We start from the raw sequence: 16,955 nt of genomic DNA on the forward strand, positions 1-16,955 counted from the left end.
CTTCACACAGAGAGGCGTCACAATCTGAACAAACTCCCCAGCGATGTGGCTGAAGAGACAATTTGGGAACATTCAAAAACAGACTGGATAGGATCCTTGATCACTGAGTTATTAATGGACACCAAATGAGCACGATGGGGCGAATGGCCTCCTCTCGATTGGACACTTTATGTTCTTATGAAGTACAGGCTGTGATCGTGACGAAGACACAGCAGATGTCGGGCGTTTTCCCCTGTCAGGTGCTCTGCAGTTGAAATCTCAGGCAGGTCTATTGGTGGACGCCGGTCACTCCCCTGTACCGGGGGGGAGCTGCTGATAGGCGAGGTGGCTGGTGAAGGTCAGGGTGGACTTGTGTGGATGGTCTGATAAACCGGCATCGGAGGGAGATAGCGGCCAGACCTGCAGGTACATAAATAGGCGGCTCAGGCACGGGGGCGTCTAACTGTGGAAGAGCTGCGATGGGTTCGTTGGGGACTTTGCTGGTTTGCGTCCTGTGCCTGGCCTGTGCGTCAGCGGCTTCTGTGAGTTAAAACACTTCTTAACAACGTGGCGATGAAAAGTGAAGTCCATGTGTTTCAGGCGAGACGTACGAGCTCGTTAAACAGGCCGATCGTCAAAGCTTTGTGCTCCTACATTAGTTTGATAAGTTGGAAGGGAAGTTGTGAAGAGACACTGAAATATTCTAACTTGTGTCGGCTTGTGTTTTAATGTCTCTTCACAACTTCTCGTCCAGCTTGTTACACTGATGTACGATTTAGTGTGTTCTTGATGTCAGGAAAACTGGGACAAAGTTTGTGTTCCCGAACTGAAAGCCTGTAAAGTTTTCTTTATAATTCATGGATAGAATGATGAGGTTAAAAGGTCGACTGACCCGTATTTCTCAAAATCGTAATGATCAACATTTTGTTTCTATTTCCTTAAGACGATGTAGCCATGGGTGCTGGAGCTGTGATTTCAGTGATCCGTAACTAAATTAATCCTCGCTCCCTCCACTTTCCCTCATTGCCGGATTGCATTACATAAGCTCTTTATTGTCAGTTTTTTAAATTTTTATGTTTGACACGAGAGTGGCCAAAAGCTTCCACACAACGCACTGCTTCATATTAATGACACACCAGCGAGTTTTGATTGGATGTCCACAGGAAGGCAGGTGCACAAGTCACTGCTGCATCAACTGGGGCCTCAACCAGCTCACTTTTGAAACTATATTCTGCTAATTTTGTAGTTTTAAGCGAGTCTTTGGGTTATGCGGTGCAGAAACACTGTCATGGAAGCGGGTTCACTTTTAAAATGTCTACGGCAGCGAAGGTCGAAGCTTCAAAAGGAACTCGGATCATGCAGGCTGTGGCGAGATGATCTCATTATTCAACTCTTTCTCAGCCAGAGGGAAATCTCCTGAACACAGAGAGAGGTCCGTCTTCAGTCTCGTCTGTTCACTGTAAAAGCTGTAGGGAGCCAGGAAGTACAATATTCCAGAAATCAACATATCTGGAGTTAAAAAGTAACTTATCATGAACACACAAACACACACGCCTTGAAAGTATTTTTCCAGAGACAGATAACACTGCTTATCTGGGCGTATGGGATTTTTCACATGAACATCAGCTGTTTCTTCCACATAAAACCTTTTATCTTTTTTCTATTTTAACCAGTACATTCTGATATTATTATGTATGCAAGTTGGCACTGATACACACTAATATATACTGCTGTACTCTTACACCTCAAGAGTACAAATACAAATCAGTTCAGTTGGGTTTCCGAAGGGTTCAATAACCATGTATTAATCTGAAGCAAAACATTATATACATTTATCTGTAATAGGTTAATTATCTTATGATTTCCATTCTGCTACTTTATATCCAGGGAAGCAGGGCTCGTTATTGAGATCAAGGGCCGCCCAGAAATGACACCGGAATTGAAATAAAAAGTAACACTTTTGTGTGTATCCAGAACAAGAGTGTGAAATCTTAAAAAAGAAGTGTAATAAACTTCTAACATTTCGATATTTTTTTTTCAGAACATACTCCAAATTCGAATGAACACGCTGACATTTGAAAGTGTTTATTTTTTCGATTGGCTCGGAGTTGTTCATTTGAGCTCATAAAACAATGGTGACTTTGAGGAAAAGGGATATTGAGACTCGTGGGAAGTGTGATCGAGTGGGCAGTGCTCCCATTGCGGGGGGATGTTAATCTCCAGGAAAGTATCATGGCACTTCTGAGTGTGAGCGAGATTTCAGTCACTGTCTCTCTGTGGGTCTCTGTCTGCCTGCCTGTGTGTCTCTCTGTGGATCTGTCTGTTTGTGGGTCTGTCTGCCTCGTGGCCGCAGGTCTGAGGGTCAGTGTGCGTGTGTTCACAGCTGGGTGCGGTGCTAACAGAGGGAGGTATGGTGGAAGGGAAGAACATAAACAAAGGGCTGTTCAGCTCCATGGACGTCTTCAAAGGGATCCCCTTTGCCGCCCCCCCCGGCAGATTCCAATACCCCAAGCCTCACCCAGGATGGTCAGGTACTGGACACGGCCCAACCCCGGACACACGATGAGCCTGACACATTTGACACCAAACACACAAAGAGACGCTGCCCCTGGTGGCGGTCCCTCTCACTGCTGCGAGTCAGAATAGGAAGGCGCAGCTCTGGGACTGGTAACAGCCTGTGAACGACCCGCCCTGCTGTTTCAGGATCATGATGCGATTCATCTATGAATATATTAGTCTGAATAACTATTACTTGTTGCTCTGGGATACTTTGTGAAACACTGGACAGCTGGTTATCTAGGACATTCAAATGGATTAAGCTGCTCTTAGCAACTCCCCGACACTGAGCAACACTAATAGGGAAAGACCCGGGGCAAATGTAATGTATGGCACAGGCCATTAACCGTGAGTGGCGCTGTGTCAGACCCATGACTGTACTGCTGTTGTCCTGTCCTTGTTTACAGGTGTGCTGAAGGCCACAGAGTTTCAAAAGCGGTGTCTCCAAGTCACACTCACCCAGACCAGCACCCGCGGCAGCGAGGACTGTCTCTATCTCAACATCTGGGTCCCGCAGGGCTCTAAGGGTACTGTACACCACACACACGCATGTGCACACACACACAGACACACACACACACACAGACACACACACACACAGACACGCACACAGAGCCAGGGGGCTTGTAGCACTGATCCGCGCCAGGATTCTCAGGTCACGGGCTGTTACAAATCACACAGATGAAGCGCAAGTCATGTATATAGAGTAAGAAAAGTGTATATTATGTACATATTTTATACATTTCAACATTTTGATGATCTTGCACTGTATTTTGGCATTGTATAAATGGTATTCATTTTGGTTTAATTGATTTCAGTTAGGACTTCCATTCTGTAAAGTACCCTTTGCTCCTTTCTAAAATGTCTGGTGACGCGTGGATATCTGGCAAAGACAAGTTGCCCCCGATAAGGGTTTCTGCTGAGAAAGAATAATTAATATGAACCATGTTTTTTCAATTAAGACAACATGCATACATGATAGCTATAGGTGTATGAGACCTTGGCAAATGGCAAAGTGGACATAATTATTATTGTTATTATGAACAATAATAGGTATTGGAGTAGAAGAAGCGTATACGCCTGCCTAATGTAAAAGCTTAGGGCAGCTCCGTACCCTGACTCTGCGCTCCCCGCTAATCCGTCAGCCGTGCTGTGCTCTGCCTCCCCAGTGTCCACCGGCCTGCCCGTCATGGTGTACCTGTTCGGAGGGGGCTTCCTGGTAGGGGGGGCCCAGGGAGCAAACTTCATGGACAACTACCTCTACAGCGGCGAGGAGATCGCGGACCGCGGCAAAGTCATCGTGGTGTCGGTCAACTACCGCGTGGGCTCCCTGGGCTTCCTCAGCACCGGCGATGCCAATGCACCCGGTAGGCATCGGACAGGTCCACCACAGAGGACACAGGGTGGGGGGTGCCCTGCCATCTTCGCAGGGAGTTTTAAATCGGGCCTGGAAAACAAGTTGCAAGACATCAGTGGCCCAGTGAAGGTTCATTCAGTCCTGGGCCCAGTGAGAAGTAGACGACTCTGCTGCTGAGCCACTATTGTATATCTGGTAGATGTCTAAGTAATAACGGGTGCCGGGGTCTGAAATAGACTGATCTGACTACAACTGAAAAGACTGAAAAGAAAAGAAAAGTGAACAGAAAATAGACTTACAAAACCATGATGGAATAGCATTAGTATAAAGTTATTATGGAACAGATATTACAAAAATAATGCTACAGTATAAATAAACGCCTTTTCTTTTTAAGGATGATTTGGACACTTTCAAGCGGTGGGGGGCAGGACTTTAGTGGTGTGCAGTTTATATGAATGTACACTGAGCTGGCTTTGACATGGTCTGGTTTTGGGGGCTTTAGGAAACTATGGGCTGAGAGACCAACATGCCGGCATCGCCTGGGTCCACAGGAACATCAGGGCATTCGGGGGAGACCCGGACAACATCACCATCTTTGGGGAGTCGGCAGGCAGCGCCAGCGTCAGCTTACAGGTGACCAAGGAGACGGGCTCGTGAATTGTTTTGGTCATTAAACTTTTGTAATTTAGAAATAAAACTGCTGCTTCAAATGCCACTTCATATACTTAAATCAATCAACTGTCATTTCCCCATGAAAAATGTCACATATCATAAGAATTTAAGAACATAAGACAGTGTCCAATCGAGAGGAGCCCATTCGCTCCATCGTGCTCGTTTGGTGTCCATTAATAACTAAGTGATCAAGGATCCTATCCAGTCTGTTTTTGAATGTTCCCAAATTGTCTCTTCAGCCACATCGCTGGGGAGTTTGTTCAGATTGTGACGCCTCTCTGTGTGAAGAAGTGTCTCCTGTTTTCTGTCTTGAATGCCTTGAAGCCCAATTTCCATTTGTGTCCCCGGGTGCGTGTGTCCCTGCTGATCTGGAAAAGCTCCTCTGGTTTGATGTGGTCGCTGCCTTTCATGATTTTGAAGACTTGAATCAAGTCCCCACGTAGTCTCCTCTGTTCCAGGGTGAAAAGGTTCAGGTCCTCAGTCTCTCAGTAGGACATTCCCTTCAGACCTGGAATAAGTCTGGTTGCTCTCCTCTGAACTGCCTCTAGAGCAGCGATATCTTTCTTGAAGTGTGGAGCCCAGAACTGTACACAGTAGAGTATCCCTTCTTGAATCCAGCACTTGACATCGCTGTGTTTGTGTGTGTCTGTTGGCAGATCCTGTCGCCGTACAACAAAGGCATAATCCGCAGAGCTATCTCCCAGAGCGGGGTGGCTCTGAGCCCCTGGGCCATCAACAAGAACCCCCTGCCTTTGGCCCAGAAGGTCAGTGTGGCAGTCTTCTCTTTTCATTATTTTCTTCAGTCTCATTTCATGATTATAAATCATATATGAGAAACCAGCCAATCACAGGCTCTAATGGAGACCCCTGCTGCCCAGGCCTGTGTATTTAAAAACACCAAGCTTGCATTTGAGACATAGGAGTAGTGAATTAATAGAAAGTCAATGTTTTTCCTTGTCAACTCCAGTCTGCTGTCTACAGATTTGTTAATCAGGGACTGCAGAAGCATAGTAAGGCAGACATAAAACCAAGAGTGAGATCGATCAAGGCCCGAGGCTGGCAGGATATCAGAAATACTCTGATCGCAAGTAAAAGTAGAGCGGTACATGTGCGCTCCAGACCGGATTGAGATAATCCAGGAACAGGGTGTTTCTTTTGATTAGTGATCTTCATCATCCTTATATGCAAGTGTGCGGATACTATTCAATAATTGCATTTGATAGTTGTTTTTTTTACCTGGCACCTTGTACAACTGATCGTGTGTGTGGTGGGGGGTCTCCTGCAGATCGCACAGAAGGTGGGCTGCCCCATTAACAACACCACACAGCTCATGGCCTGTCTGAGGATCACAGACCCTGTGGCCGTGACCATGGCTGGGGACCTTTTGCTGTTTGGATCAACGGGTGAGATGCGGTGTGGGGGGGTGGGGGTGGAGTGGGTCCAGATCTCAATTCGTACTGAAGCCCAGATCCAGTTAAGAGGCCTCCTGAGATCAATTAGAGGGATGGGTAGAGGAGGAAGCAAGGGGAGTTAGTGTTGTCCGCTGTCCGCTCACGGCTCCCAGCTGACCGAGGAGGGCAGCACCTTGTGGAGGCTTGGTACTCTCACCCTGGTCACAGTGGATGCTCACTGCGCTCGGCTGTCCCGTCCCGCCCCTCCTCAGAACCCATCGTGTGGAACCTGGGGCTCTCTCCGGTTATCGACGGTGACTTCATCCCAGACGACCCCGGAAACCTGTTCCACAATGCGGAGGACATTGACTACATTGCTGGAGTCAACAACATGGACGGACACCTGTTCGCCGGCATCGACGTCCCCTCCCTCAACAGCAACCTGCTGGAAACCTCGCCGTGAGTGCATACGACACGCACAATAGAGCAAAAACATACATATGAAACCACATAAAATCTGTTGGCGTCCCATTTAAAGGGTCTACATCAAATCCATATTTGGTGTGACCACACTTTGACTTTCAGCATCAATTCTTCTAGGTACACTTGCACACAGTCAGGGATTTTGTAGGCATATACAGTGAGGGGAAAAAAGTATTTGATCCCCTGCTGATTTTGTACGTTTGCCCACTGACAAATAAATGATCAGTCTATAATTTTAATGGTAGGTGTATTTTAACAGTGAGAGACAGAATAACAACAAAAAAATCCAGAAAAATGCAGTAAACAATTATATCAAACAGCTGCTAATGATCATCAATTCAATATGTAGGTTGAAACACAATCATTAACTGAAACAGAAACAGCTGTGTAGGAGGAATAAAACTGGGTGAGGAACAGCCAGACTCAGCTAACAAGGTGAGGTTGCTGAAGACAGTTTACTGTCAAAAGTCATACAACCTGGCAAGACTGAGCACAGCAACAAGACACAAGGTAGTTATACTGCATCATCAAGGTCATTTAAGAACTATCTTCAGCGTAAAGAAGAACAAGGAGTCCTGGAAGTGATGGCTAGGCCCCCACAGAGCCCTGATCTCAACATTATCGAGTCTGTCTGGGATTATATGGAGAGAGAGAAGCAGCTATGGCTGCCTAAATCCACAGAAGAATTGTGGTTGGTTCTCCAAGATGTTTGGGCCAACCTACCTGCCGAGTTCCTTCAAAAACTGTGTGCAAGTGTACCTAGAAGAATTGATGCTCTTTTGAAGGCAAAGGGTGGTCACACCAAATATTGATTTGTTTAGATTTTTCTTCTGTTCACTCACTTTTCATTTAGTTAATTGATAAATATAATCTATTAACCTGCCTAAAACCTTTGCACAGTACTGTAAATCGTTAATTTATGAATCAACAGTTATTATAAACTGCCTGATGCCTTTATCCATTTAGTGACTTTTTTTTGCTGGTGCATTCTGGGTAGAGTACCAGGATACAATGACAATGTGCGGGGTGGGGGGAAGATTTGAACTTCCAACTCTCTGCTCACAAGGCCTACTACTCCACACTGCTGCCCCAGCTACGCACTCCTTACACACAGCCTGGCTGAGCAGCTGTCCAAAGGGCTAACTATGTGTCCGTTGCAGGGAGGATGTGAAGAACTTGCTGCGCGGCCTGACCAAGGAGAAGGGGGAGCAAGCAGCCAACGCCGCCTACGGCCTGTACACCCGCAACTGGGGGGCCAGCCCCTCGAAGGAAACCGTCAAGACCACTGTGGTGGACGCAGAGACCGACTTCCTCTTCCTCGTCCCCACCCAGGCTACTCTGTACCTGCACGCTGAAAAAGCCAAGTAGGCCCACATCGCCATCACCGACACGAGTCAAGGATGTCCTTCTCCGGCTTGCATTACTCCAACCTGCAATATGGTTATGATTACCTCGGAGATGTCTCCTGGTCACAATGCCAGCTAAATTTTTCTCTCCCTCTCTCGTTGCCACAGGACAGGGAAGACGTACTCCTACGTGTTCAACATGCCCTCTCGGATCCCCGTCTTCCCTAGCTGGATGGGCGCAGACCACGCTGAGGACCTGCAGTATGTGTTCGGGAAGCCCTTCACCACTCCGCTGGCCTACTTCCCCCGCCACCGCGATGTCTCTCGATATATGATCGCCTACTGGACCAACTTCGCCCACACGGGGTACCAGTCACCGCCGTGCCGCACCTCAGCACACATTTCGCCACTGCAAACCGTTACCGCCCCCCCGCCCTAATTCCCTTCCACCTCTCCTCACCCGTTGACTGACAGCCTGTGCAAAACGTGAACAGCCGCGTCACTGGAAATCACAGATACGGTGTCTACACAAACGCACACGAACCCATTCCTCCGAGACATGAGCCATAACAAACGAGTACGGTGTAGGAGTGGATTCGTGACATCCACCAAATTTGGGAGTTTTCACCTGATACCTAGCAAAACTAAATCCTCACACCAAACGGTCTCTTGAGAAGGCTGCAGCTGCACGACACATTGATTGTATGTAGAGTTTAATTCAATCCTGGGTCGTGGCAAAGCCCATGAACGTTAAAGCTGTTTCAGTGAACAAAGCACTCCTTTTATTAGGTGTATGTCTTAAGTTGCCATGTGCGTACTCCGATTAGCATATCCATCACTGCAGTGTAGTTCTAAACTACGATAATGACAACTCCTGGTTTATTTATTTTCTCCCTCTCCTGCAGTAACCCCAATAAAGGCGAGTCCAGTGTCCCTGCCACCTGGCCCCAGTTCACCAACCTGCAACCCCAGTACCTGGAGATCAACAACAAGATCAATCAGAACTCCATCAAGAACAGTCTGAGGATCCCATTCGTCCAATACTGGACTATCACCTTCCACAGCTTCCCCACAGTGGCCAACAGCACTGCCGAGCAGTGAGCACCTCCCTTCGGACCACCGGAAACCTTCCCATCCCATCCCAAACCCACCCACACAACACTAATCCCTCCCAAACTGTAGTCTCATTCTATACTAAACCCCACCCATAATCCACTACCTGCCCTAATACCCGGCCAATCCGGCTCTCCGACAGTCTCATCTTGGCAAAGCGCTCTCTCTCATTTGGTCTCTGTTAGACTCCAGTGTTGGGACAATGATTTGACACCTACTGTTTGGCTTTTAACCCGTTAAGTGTTTTCCTTCTCAATTCTGTCTTTACTGCTGTGATTTGGCTTCAATAAAAGCAAAGCTGAGCTCTACATTTTGCCATATCTGCACCCTTTCTTGTAGGAGCAGCTCGGGATGCTGCATGCGTGTAGATTGAAGGTCAACAGACGCGTGTTATACCACACTGTAGAGTTTTATTAGATGGGTGTCTCCAACATAATAAACAGTGCTCTCAGGGTAGGGACAAGCTGTTGTTCCATTATACAAAAAGACACAACAAGATCGACAAGGAGAAACAAAAGCTAGGGACAAGAAACCGGGAACTCACAATTACTGTATTATAAACGTCAGATATATTTATATATTAATTTATAATTTCATAAGAAAAGAAAATGTACAATGCTACACATGACACTATGTACAAATCAATAAATAAAGCTGGGACGAGAAAATCCAAAAAAACTAAAAGTAAAAGCAAGTTACAAAGGACATTTCATCATCTTTTTTTTTTTCTTGTACAAAAAAAAAATACAAAAGAAAAAAACAACCAAAACACTGCAATTCGTTAGAAAAGTTTGTTATTTACTTCATTTTTTTCTTTTCAAGTAAGAGAAAAAAAATGGCACCAGGTTTTGGACAATATTCGCAAAAGGGTCACAGGTTCTGTGGGCGGCAGTCTCTGGTACACGTCGCGGGCAGGGGCTGTTCTGCGTGTGTTCGGGGGTCCTTCCCTCGATCTTTGGTGGAGATGATTAAAAACAGTGAGTGGTTCTGCAACTGAAGACCAGAATCTCCTTTGACGGAGACTCGGCGATTACGGAAGTCTGCAGAAAGCCGGTATTTTTAGAGTCACTTGAATTTGATGGCCGTTCAGAGCTGAACGGCGAGGCGAAGGAATCCTGTTAAAACACCCATTGTGCGGACAATTCCAGTTTAATAGGCATGGAGATGAAATCTATTAGACACGAATAAGGGACTAATGAGATCTGAGCCAGCGCCGTCTTCCTCTCCTCCGTCTGCAGTCCCTGTGCAACTCTGCTGAGGTCCAATGCAAAGGTCCTCAAAAGAGGCATCTTCATTGCCTGTTTCCATCGGCTCAGTGTTTGTTTGGGTTCACCGTCGGCGTGGGAGTGGATTCTGGCAGCACAGGGTTACTGCCGATGCCGTCAGCGGAGAAGAGCGAACTGGTACGGGAGGGATGTCAGTGGTGTGAATAAACAGTTGACGGGAAGAGAAGACCCAGGTCAAGATGTTTGGTCTGGCCGCCTTCACTTGAGGCGGGACGGGGACGCGTGTCCGCAAGGTCAGAGGCGCCCCCCTCACCAGAGCTGTCCTCCCTCGCCTTCCTGCTGCGGTTCTAGAGAGACCATCAGTTGTTTTTACTCCCGAAAAAGACAATTGTCCCGGCTGTCCGGCAGTGGAGTCCTCTGCGAGCGTCCTGGGTGCAGTACAGGGGCGGTGGACGTGCCAGAACCAGGGAACCGTCAGCCCCTGGATGAGAGACGGGCCAGTGGCATTGTGGGTAGTCACATGAAACAGTGTCACGGTCTGGGCAAGCATTCCCAAATGATGTGTATATCAACCCCATACCCCCTTCCCCATCCCTCCCCAATACCCCTCCCCACACACACAAACACACACTCACACATAAACACGCGCACCTGCTGCCCACCCCCTCGCCCTGGTCTTTGGCACATGTAAAAGTAACCCCAGAGCCCCACGTCCCACACGCCCCCTTTGCCTGTATTGGAGATGAAGGGAGGACATGGCTTTCAGCACGATGAACAGAGGCCTCTTTCAGTGTCTCGTGTTTCAGTGTTTCTTTCATGTTCAGTTTCCAGTTTCTCCCCCTAAACTGATTTAGCACATTTACAGTCTGTTGTTTTATCTTGACAAGGTCCAGATTATTAGTGTCCTGCCCGACTCTCACAGGCATTTTTCCTGAGGGCTGCAGAAAAGCAGAGTGGGGGGTTCTGGGAGGAGGTGTGGTCATTAAACATGTCACAGTCTTGAAGGGGAGGCAGTGGCTGGAACTGTGAACAGGGTACGTCTACAGTCCTTATTCATCATTTAAAACTATACATGTTGGGCAAGAAAACCCAAAACAAAACCCTACGAACAGATCCCGTTCCCTCTCACCGTAGAGTAAGACAGTGGGGTGCGTTTGGGCGCTGCTCTCCTCGTCGCAGGCAGTTCCAGCATTTGAGCAGAAGTCCTTCAGACAGTTCTGGAAATGTCCGCCACCGCGCCCGGTTCCTCCCGAGGAAGGATGACGGGAATTCTCGCTGGTGTGGAAATCACCGAGGCCTGCGAGGGGCTCCCTCTAGCGTCCAGAGGAGGGAAACCACGCCCCGGGCAGAGCTCGATTCCCTGGACTGTCCTCATTGGACTCGCTGCGGACGCCTCCTGGCTCACTCTGCCCACTGTCAGTCATTGGAAAGCACGAAAGACAACATTTAAAAAAGTCAGTTCTCTTCTGTTGTGTTGGGAAAAACTGCTGGGGTCGACAGGGGGTCACTGACCTGTCCAATGTGGTCAGTGTGTGTGTGGTGGTGGGGGGGCAATGCGACTCAAACCGTCGCTACAGGACTCTGAGATTCTAACCGGGATGAGCAGATTTCAAACATCTGTTAGCACCACTTGGAAAAGAGTCTAGCAAAACCAAAAAGAAAAGAAAAATTGATTCGTTATAATGCCCTTGCTTTACTGTACAAAAGTAGTGGATGTAAATGTGTCAGTTTAACTCATTTGTAAAGGACGGGGACACCTCCTCCGGTGGGAATTTTGTCCTTTTTTATCCACCCAACGGTGTCCCGCAAATTTTTATACATCAGTGTCAGCCATCCTTGTGTGGGACAAGGGACAGGTTTTGATGTGGAAAAGGGGAATCCCTTTAGCAGTAAGGCCCAGCTCAAGAGGTCCACATTTGGAGGTCTGTCTGTCAGTCTTTGGCTGGGGTGGGCCAGTACAAAAAACAAAACGAAAACAAAACCCTTTGTCTTCAGAGTTTGAAATAGAGTTTCTTGAGCTTACAAAAGACAAAAAAAAGGGGGTTTAGTGTTATGAGGAACTAGTCTCTTCTTTCCCGATGAGCTCGGGAAACGAAACCGAAGTCGGTGGGCGGGACAGTGCGGAGTCAGTGCCGCACACAGAGGGAGGAGTAGGATTATTGGATGCCAGGCTGGACGTTGCCCCGTCCCCTTTTCCTGGACTCTCATTACCGAACCAACCTTGGGGACTCTGCTCTCGTGGGCAGAGTAATGTCCACTGTCCCTTCCCCAGGGAACTCCAGGGACGGCCGAGTCCTTCACGTGGAAACCCTCCCAAGGGTCCTCAAATAATATCAGTTCACACCTGGCACAGAAAAGGCATGAGGGTCCTAGTTCCTGCCCTCCAAAAAGATGGGCAGCTGGGCACTAAGGCCTGTAAACATGGCGCCCCTGCACACAATAAGAGCTCTCCGGCTTGCCTCTCCGTGAGGCACACCTCTTTCCGTATTGCACAGTCTGTACAGGGTCCTTCTGTCTTTTTGTCATTGTTCTTTAAGTGTCAGAGTTTGTTTTTGTTCATGTAATACTGACGGCCATTCCTCTCCTCTCTGGCAGCAGGGAAGGGGGATGGCGGGTGGGGCAGGTGGGGCAGTTGGTGGGGCAGAGGCCGGGTGTTCAGAAGATGCCCTTGGCGATTTTCAGGCCTTTCTGCTTCATGCGGGGCAGGGTGGAGCTGGCCACGTGCTTGGCACGCCCGGCCTTGGGGAAGCCCCTCTTCTTCAACACGAAGTCGTAGTTGGCTGAGGAGTTCATGGCGTAGAAGACGTTGGCGTTGTCTGGGATCTTCAGCTCTGCGGAGAGAAAGGAAGTAATCGATAAAAACCTGGGAAGCGAAAGATAAGCCGGGGACTCGAGGTTCTCGTTCTCTCTCATCACCACCACAATGAGTCCAGTCACACATGTACACCAGTCCAGTCCATTCCAGTCTTTTTGTTTACTTAATGATTAAGGGAAATGTTCAGTGGCCTGTTTTGTTCTCAGTAAACAGCGATGAAAGATACTTCACGACTCATGGCCATAAAACACAAGCTGAGGACAGTCAAACGCTGAATTCAGGTTCTCCTAAATGTCATGACTGAGCCATTTTATTTTTATTAAATGCACACACGTTTGAGATGTTGCTTGGCCTCCTTGTGCACCACGTCAATTAACTGCCATATAAATCCTGTGACCGCTATTAAAACTGTGTACCTTCTGTGATAAAACAGAGTTCACAGTCCGAATGCATTTTTATACACAAGTTGTCTTGGATAAAGTCTTCAAACACATCGCAGGGGAAGGAGTAAGAGGCGACTGTCCCCCTGCGGCACTATGTCGGGTGGTGTGGTGTCATGTCTCGGCAAGCTGACCTTTCTCCTCCGAGATCTTCTGCAGCAGCTCGTAGTCCTCCGGCCTCTCGCGGTCCAGGTTGTGTTTGACCATGGCTTTCCTGATAACCGCTGGCGTCTTGTCCTGACTGGTCACCTGCAGGACAGACACACACCATGTCAGTCTCCTCGTCCGTGCCTCGTTAAGTCAGGTTTTTGCTTCTCTCCCCTAATAAATGTTTTTATTGCGATTTATTAAAATATTCTATGTTTCTATGACTCTGTGGGGTGCGCAACACCGAACACAAATGGAACAGAATTTTAAATAATAAAGAGTCAGTCATTCCATTCCTTCTTTTTAAGATATGCGTTTATAATCGCTCTAACTGTCGACACACAGTTCCCAATTCTCTTCCTGCTTTTGCAAGTTATTAGTATATAATTTTGTGCCGGTTAAATAAACCCCCTCCCTCCGTCCCTCTCTCACCAGGATGCTCTTGTACATGTTGCCATTGTCCACGTCCAGGCTGACGCGGATGATGCAGCAGTCGTCCACTTGCTGGTTGTAGAGCGGCAGGGACAGCGACGAGTAGCTGGACACGCCCGACACGGAGCGCTTGTGCGAGCGGGAGGCGCTGACCGGCGTGGAGGACATGGATGACGACGAGGCGCTGCTGGAGCCCGAGCCCATCCCCGAGGTGTCCAGCGACGACAGCGACGTGGACTCCCAGAACTGGGGGAAGGGGGGGTGAAACAGAGACTGGCGCTGAGTGACGACACCTCGACCACGCGGCCACAAACACACACGGCGCTGTGACCCTGCCCCTGTGCTCGTCCTCGCGAGGAGGGGAAACTCGAGACTGGAGTCCATTCGGTTTCCAACTAAAACGATGCTTTGTAACTCGGTAAGCTTGTTTGTTTCAGGAAGTTTAAATACCTTGAGTGTTTAAAGGTCGGCAGGACTTTTTTCCCCCTTCTTAAAATCCAGATGAAAGGGGACTTAAGTGACGTAATTAAATTGAGCTGTGCCTGCGAACCCTGGAAGACTGGCTGTACTTCCTGAACACGTTAATACTGTTAAGCACTTCCCTGGCAATTCTCTGTCGAAGGGTGCGATATCAAATCAAGATGAATAGATTTCTAAAATTCTGCGTGTATTATTTCCAGTCTTCCTCTCCCCGGTGAATGTTAGTTTCTCTCACTGCACGTGGTTTATAACGAAGCATCCCACACTCGAGAGATCTGAGCACAGGGGTCCACGAGAGACAGCAGACAGGGTGTCAGCAATGCCACAGACACGTAACAGACTTAAACATGGACAATGGGACATGCAGTAGCTCCAATAAGTACCCGAACCCCAGGGGGACAGGAAATTATAGAAATTACTGAGTGGGGGGGGGGGGGGTGGGGGAAGAGCCAAAAGTGCCCAGAGTATCAGATGAGAGAACTGTGAAATGCACCCAGAGTCAAATAAACACACACAACACAAATGAACAAGTGGGAAATCGGGGGATGGGTTTTGAGAGATTTCACACAATGCTCTATACGGATAAGTGATGTAATGTGTGATGTATATGGTTTGACATAAAATCAGTTATCATCATCCAAGTAACATGTAACACTCTGATCCCCCAAGAGATAGTGTGACTGTGTGCAACATACAACTTTTCACATATAAAAGTATAGAATTGCGAAAGTATAGTACCGTGGGTATAGTCTCGGGCAGGATGCATCCCTTGCCTAAGGTAGAATTGGAATGTTTTACAGTAGGCGTGGCGGTCTACAAAGGAATTAAACTACATATTATTATTACAATCGTCATGAACTACAGTCAGAGTCATCAGAGACGGCGGACAGTTCATACTCGAGGCTACATATCGGCACAGTCGAGACACGCCTCCACATTCAGACTGAGCACAGATAACAGCTCCTCACATCGCTACTGAGAAGAGTAACTGAGCAGACAAGAGCGACGGCAGCCAGGACAGCCACGGCAGCACCCGGGCGTGTCTCAGGGCCGACAACGGACATATGAACACGGCAGGGTCCGAAGAGGAGTGTGCAGATTTATTAACGCTTTTTGGCTGGTAACGTTATCCAGGATTGGTCACCGATACACATCTGCACAGCCACGGTGCAAAGAACCACACAAGCGATGGATTTGCTTTTGAAAACTCTTCCGTTTTAAAGGAATCCCGATTTGGGAAAAGTGTGTTTGGGATCAAGATCTTTCGATATGCAAGTCTGCCCTCTCACCCCCTGCCCTGTGCACAACAGCATGATGGACTGGACTAGTGTCTTACATTTACTGCTCCAGTTTCATTTTCATTAGACAACCAACACCACTACAAAGTCTTGCATTTCGTGGTTTGTGGATTTTTTCACCTTCTCTCTATTGGTTTGCAATCCGTGGCACGGGTGGGATATCCTAGTCATTGCTCTGAATAGAGAAGCAGTCAATTTGACTGCCTCAGCTCCGGGATTGGTTTGGGGGGAGTGAATTGATTTCATATGCGCAGCAAATCAAAACAGAAGCCAAGGGGTTGCTAATAAATGTGCACACTGCAGTACGGACATTTTCAGTAACAAAAACGGACCAAAAGCATTTGCAGAATAAGAAAAGAAATTGCAATATTGAACTTAAAATAATAATTCAAACAAGACCTAAAAATACAAGCTAGTATTGAAAAACAACAATGGCAACAAAAACAGACTCTAGTGAAACAGTCCAGTGTCCATGTTCATGTCTGCTGTGGACTGTGCCTCAGTAACCGCCAGCGTACAGCGTCTGTCCTGTAACACTCGGGCCCAGTTTCACAAACACGAACACTGCATATATCTATAAGGCTCCTGACACTTACCACCTGCTCCCTAGGACCAAGCCCCACCCCCCTAGGTTCACAGCATTAATCCAGTCACCTACCTTCTTCTCGTGGGACTCCGGGGAGTCGGAGATGAAGCTGATGTTGATCTCTTCCACGTCGGAGCTGCTGGAGCCGGCCGAGGTGACGCTGACCGAGTCGCCGCCGTCCCCGCTGCCCCCGCCCAGGAAGGGCCCGTAGCGCAGCTGCTCGAAGGACTTAGAGTGGGAGCTGCCGGCGCTGCAGCTGGCCTCAGCGCTGGGGGGCTGCCGGCTGGGAGACATGGACAGGGAGCACGGCCCGGTCAGACACACACTGACAATGAACAGCACACTGAAACACACACTGGCACACAGATACACACGCAATAATACTGTTTGGGCACAAGCCAAATCTCTCGCATTGAATTTGAGAAAATAAGCAAAATGCATACATTAAATTATATAAGTAAATATACACAGAGCAACAACACACGTCCATACATTCCATACGAAACCCCCATACAATTGCAGATATTAACACACACCAGACACACACCAGACACACACCAGACACACACCAGACACACACCAGACACACACCACAGGGCCAAAACACACAGAGCCCACAGTCTCTGGAGCAAAC

The 16,955-nt window shown here is 48.0% G+C and overlaps 2 protein-coding genes across 7 annotated transcripts in view; one reads left to right on the forward strand and one right to left on the reverse strand.

Annotated features, from left to right (window-relative positions):
• The first annotated feature begins 398 nt into the window (after positions 1–398).
• Positions 399–9,205, forward strand: cel.2 (carboxyl ester lipase, tandem duplicate 2). The gene is made up of 11 exons (XM_066712673.1): positions 399–521; positions 2,363–2,510; positions 2,943–3,062; positions 3,705–3,902; positions 4,395–4,525; positions 5,221–5,328; positions 5,850–5,967; positions 6,228–6,414; positions 7,599–7,802; positions 7,953–8,150; positions 8,690–9,205. The coding sequence occupies exons 1-11, from the start codon at positions 459–461 to the stop codon at positions 8,883–8,885; spliced, it is 1,671 nt and encodes a 556-aa protein (XP_066568770.1). The 5' UTR covers positions 399–458; the 3' UTR covers positions 8,886–9,205.
• An 80-nt stretch (positions 9,206–9,285) lies between these two features.
• Positions 9,286–16,955, reverse strand: part of LOC136758386 (ral guanine nucleotide dissociation stimulator) — a 70,885-nt gene continuing 63,215 nt past the window's right edge. For 4 of the 6 annotated variants that reach the window (XM_066712671.1, XM_066712670.1, XM_066712667.1 and 1 more), the window contains exons 15-19: positions 16,394–16,604; positions 15,176–15,250; positions 13,958–14,203; positions 13,513–13,627; positions 9,286–12,954 (exon numbers count right to left, since the gene is read on the reverse strand). In XM_066712671.1, coding sequence (XP_066568768.1) covers positions 12,779–12,954; positions 13,513–13,627; positions 13,958–14,203; positions 15,176–15,250; positions 16,394–16,604 — 823 coding nt within the window. In that variant the 3' untranslated portion in view covers positions 9,286–12,778. The remainder of the gene's footprint in view (positions 12,955–13,512; positions 13,628–13,957; positions 14,204–15,175; positions 15,251–16,393; positions 16,605–16,955) is intronic. The other 2 variants (XR_010819965.1, XM_066712669.1) reach the window with 2 other exon arrangements.

The sequence above is a fragment of the Amia ocellicauda genome, chromosome 9 (genome assembly GCF_036373705.1).
Source record: "Amia ocellicauda isolate fAmiCal2 chromosome 9, fAmiCal2.hap1, whole genome shotgun sequence".
In the NCBI taxonomy this organism is placed as follows: Eukaryota; Metazoa; Chordata; class Actinopteri; order Amiiformes; family Amiidae; genus Amia; species Amia ocellicauda.

Excerpts from the sequence above, each read along its gene's own strand:
- cel.2 (XM_066712673.1), top strand. The coding sequence starts at position 459 with ATGGGTTCGTTGGGGACTTTGCTGGTTTGCGTCCTGTGCCTGGCCTGT. Across the intron at positions 3,903-4,394 it reads CGGCGATGCCAATGCACCCG|GAAACTATGGGCTGAGAGAC; the intron begins GTAGGCATCGGA and ends TGGGGGCTTTAG. Across the intron at positions 5,968-6,227 it reads TTTGCTGTTTGGATCAACGG|AACCCATCGTGTGGAACCTG; the intron begins GTGAGATGCGGT and ends GCCCCTCCTCAG.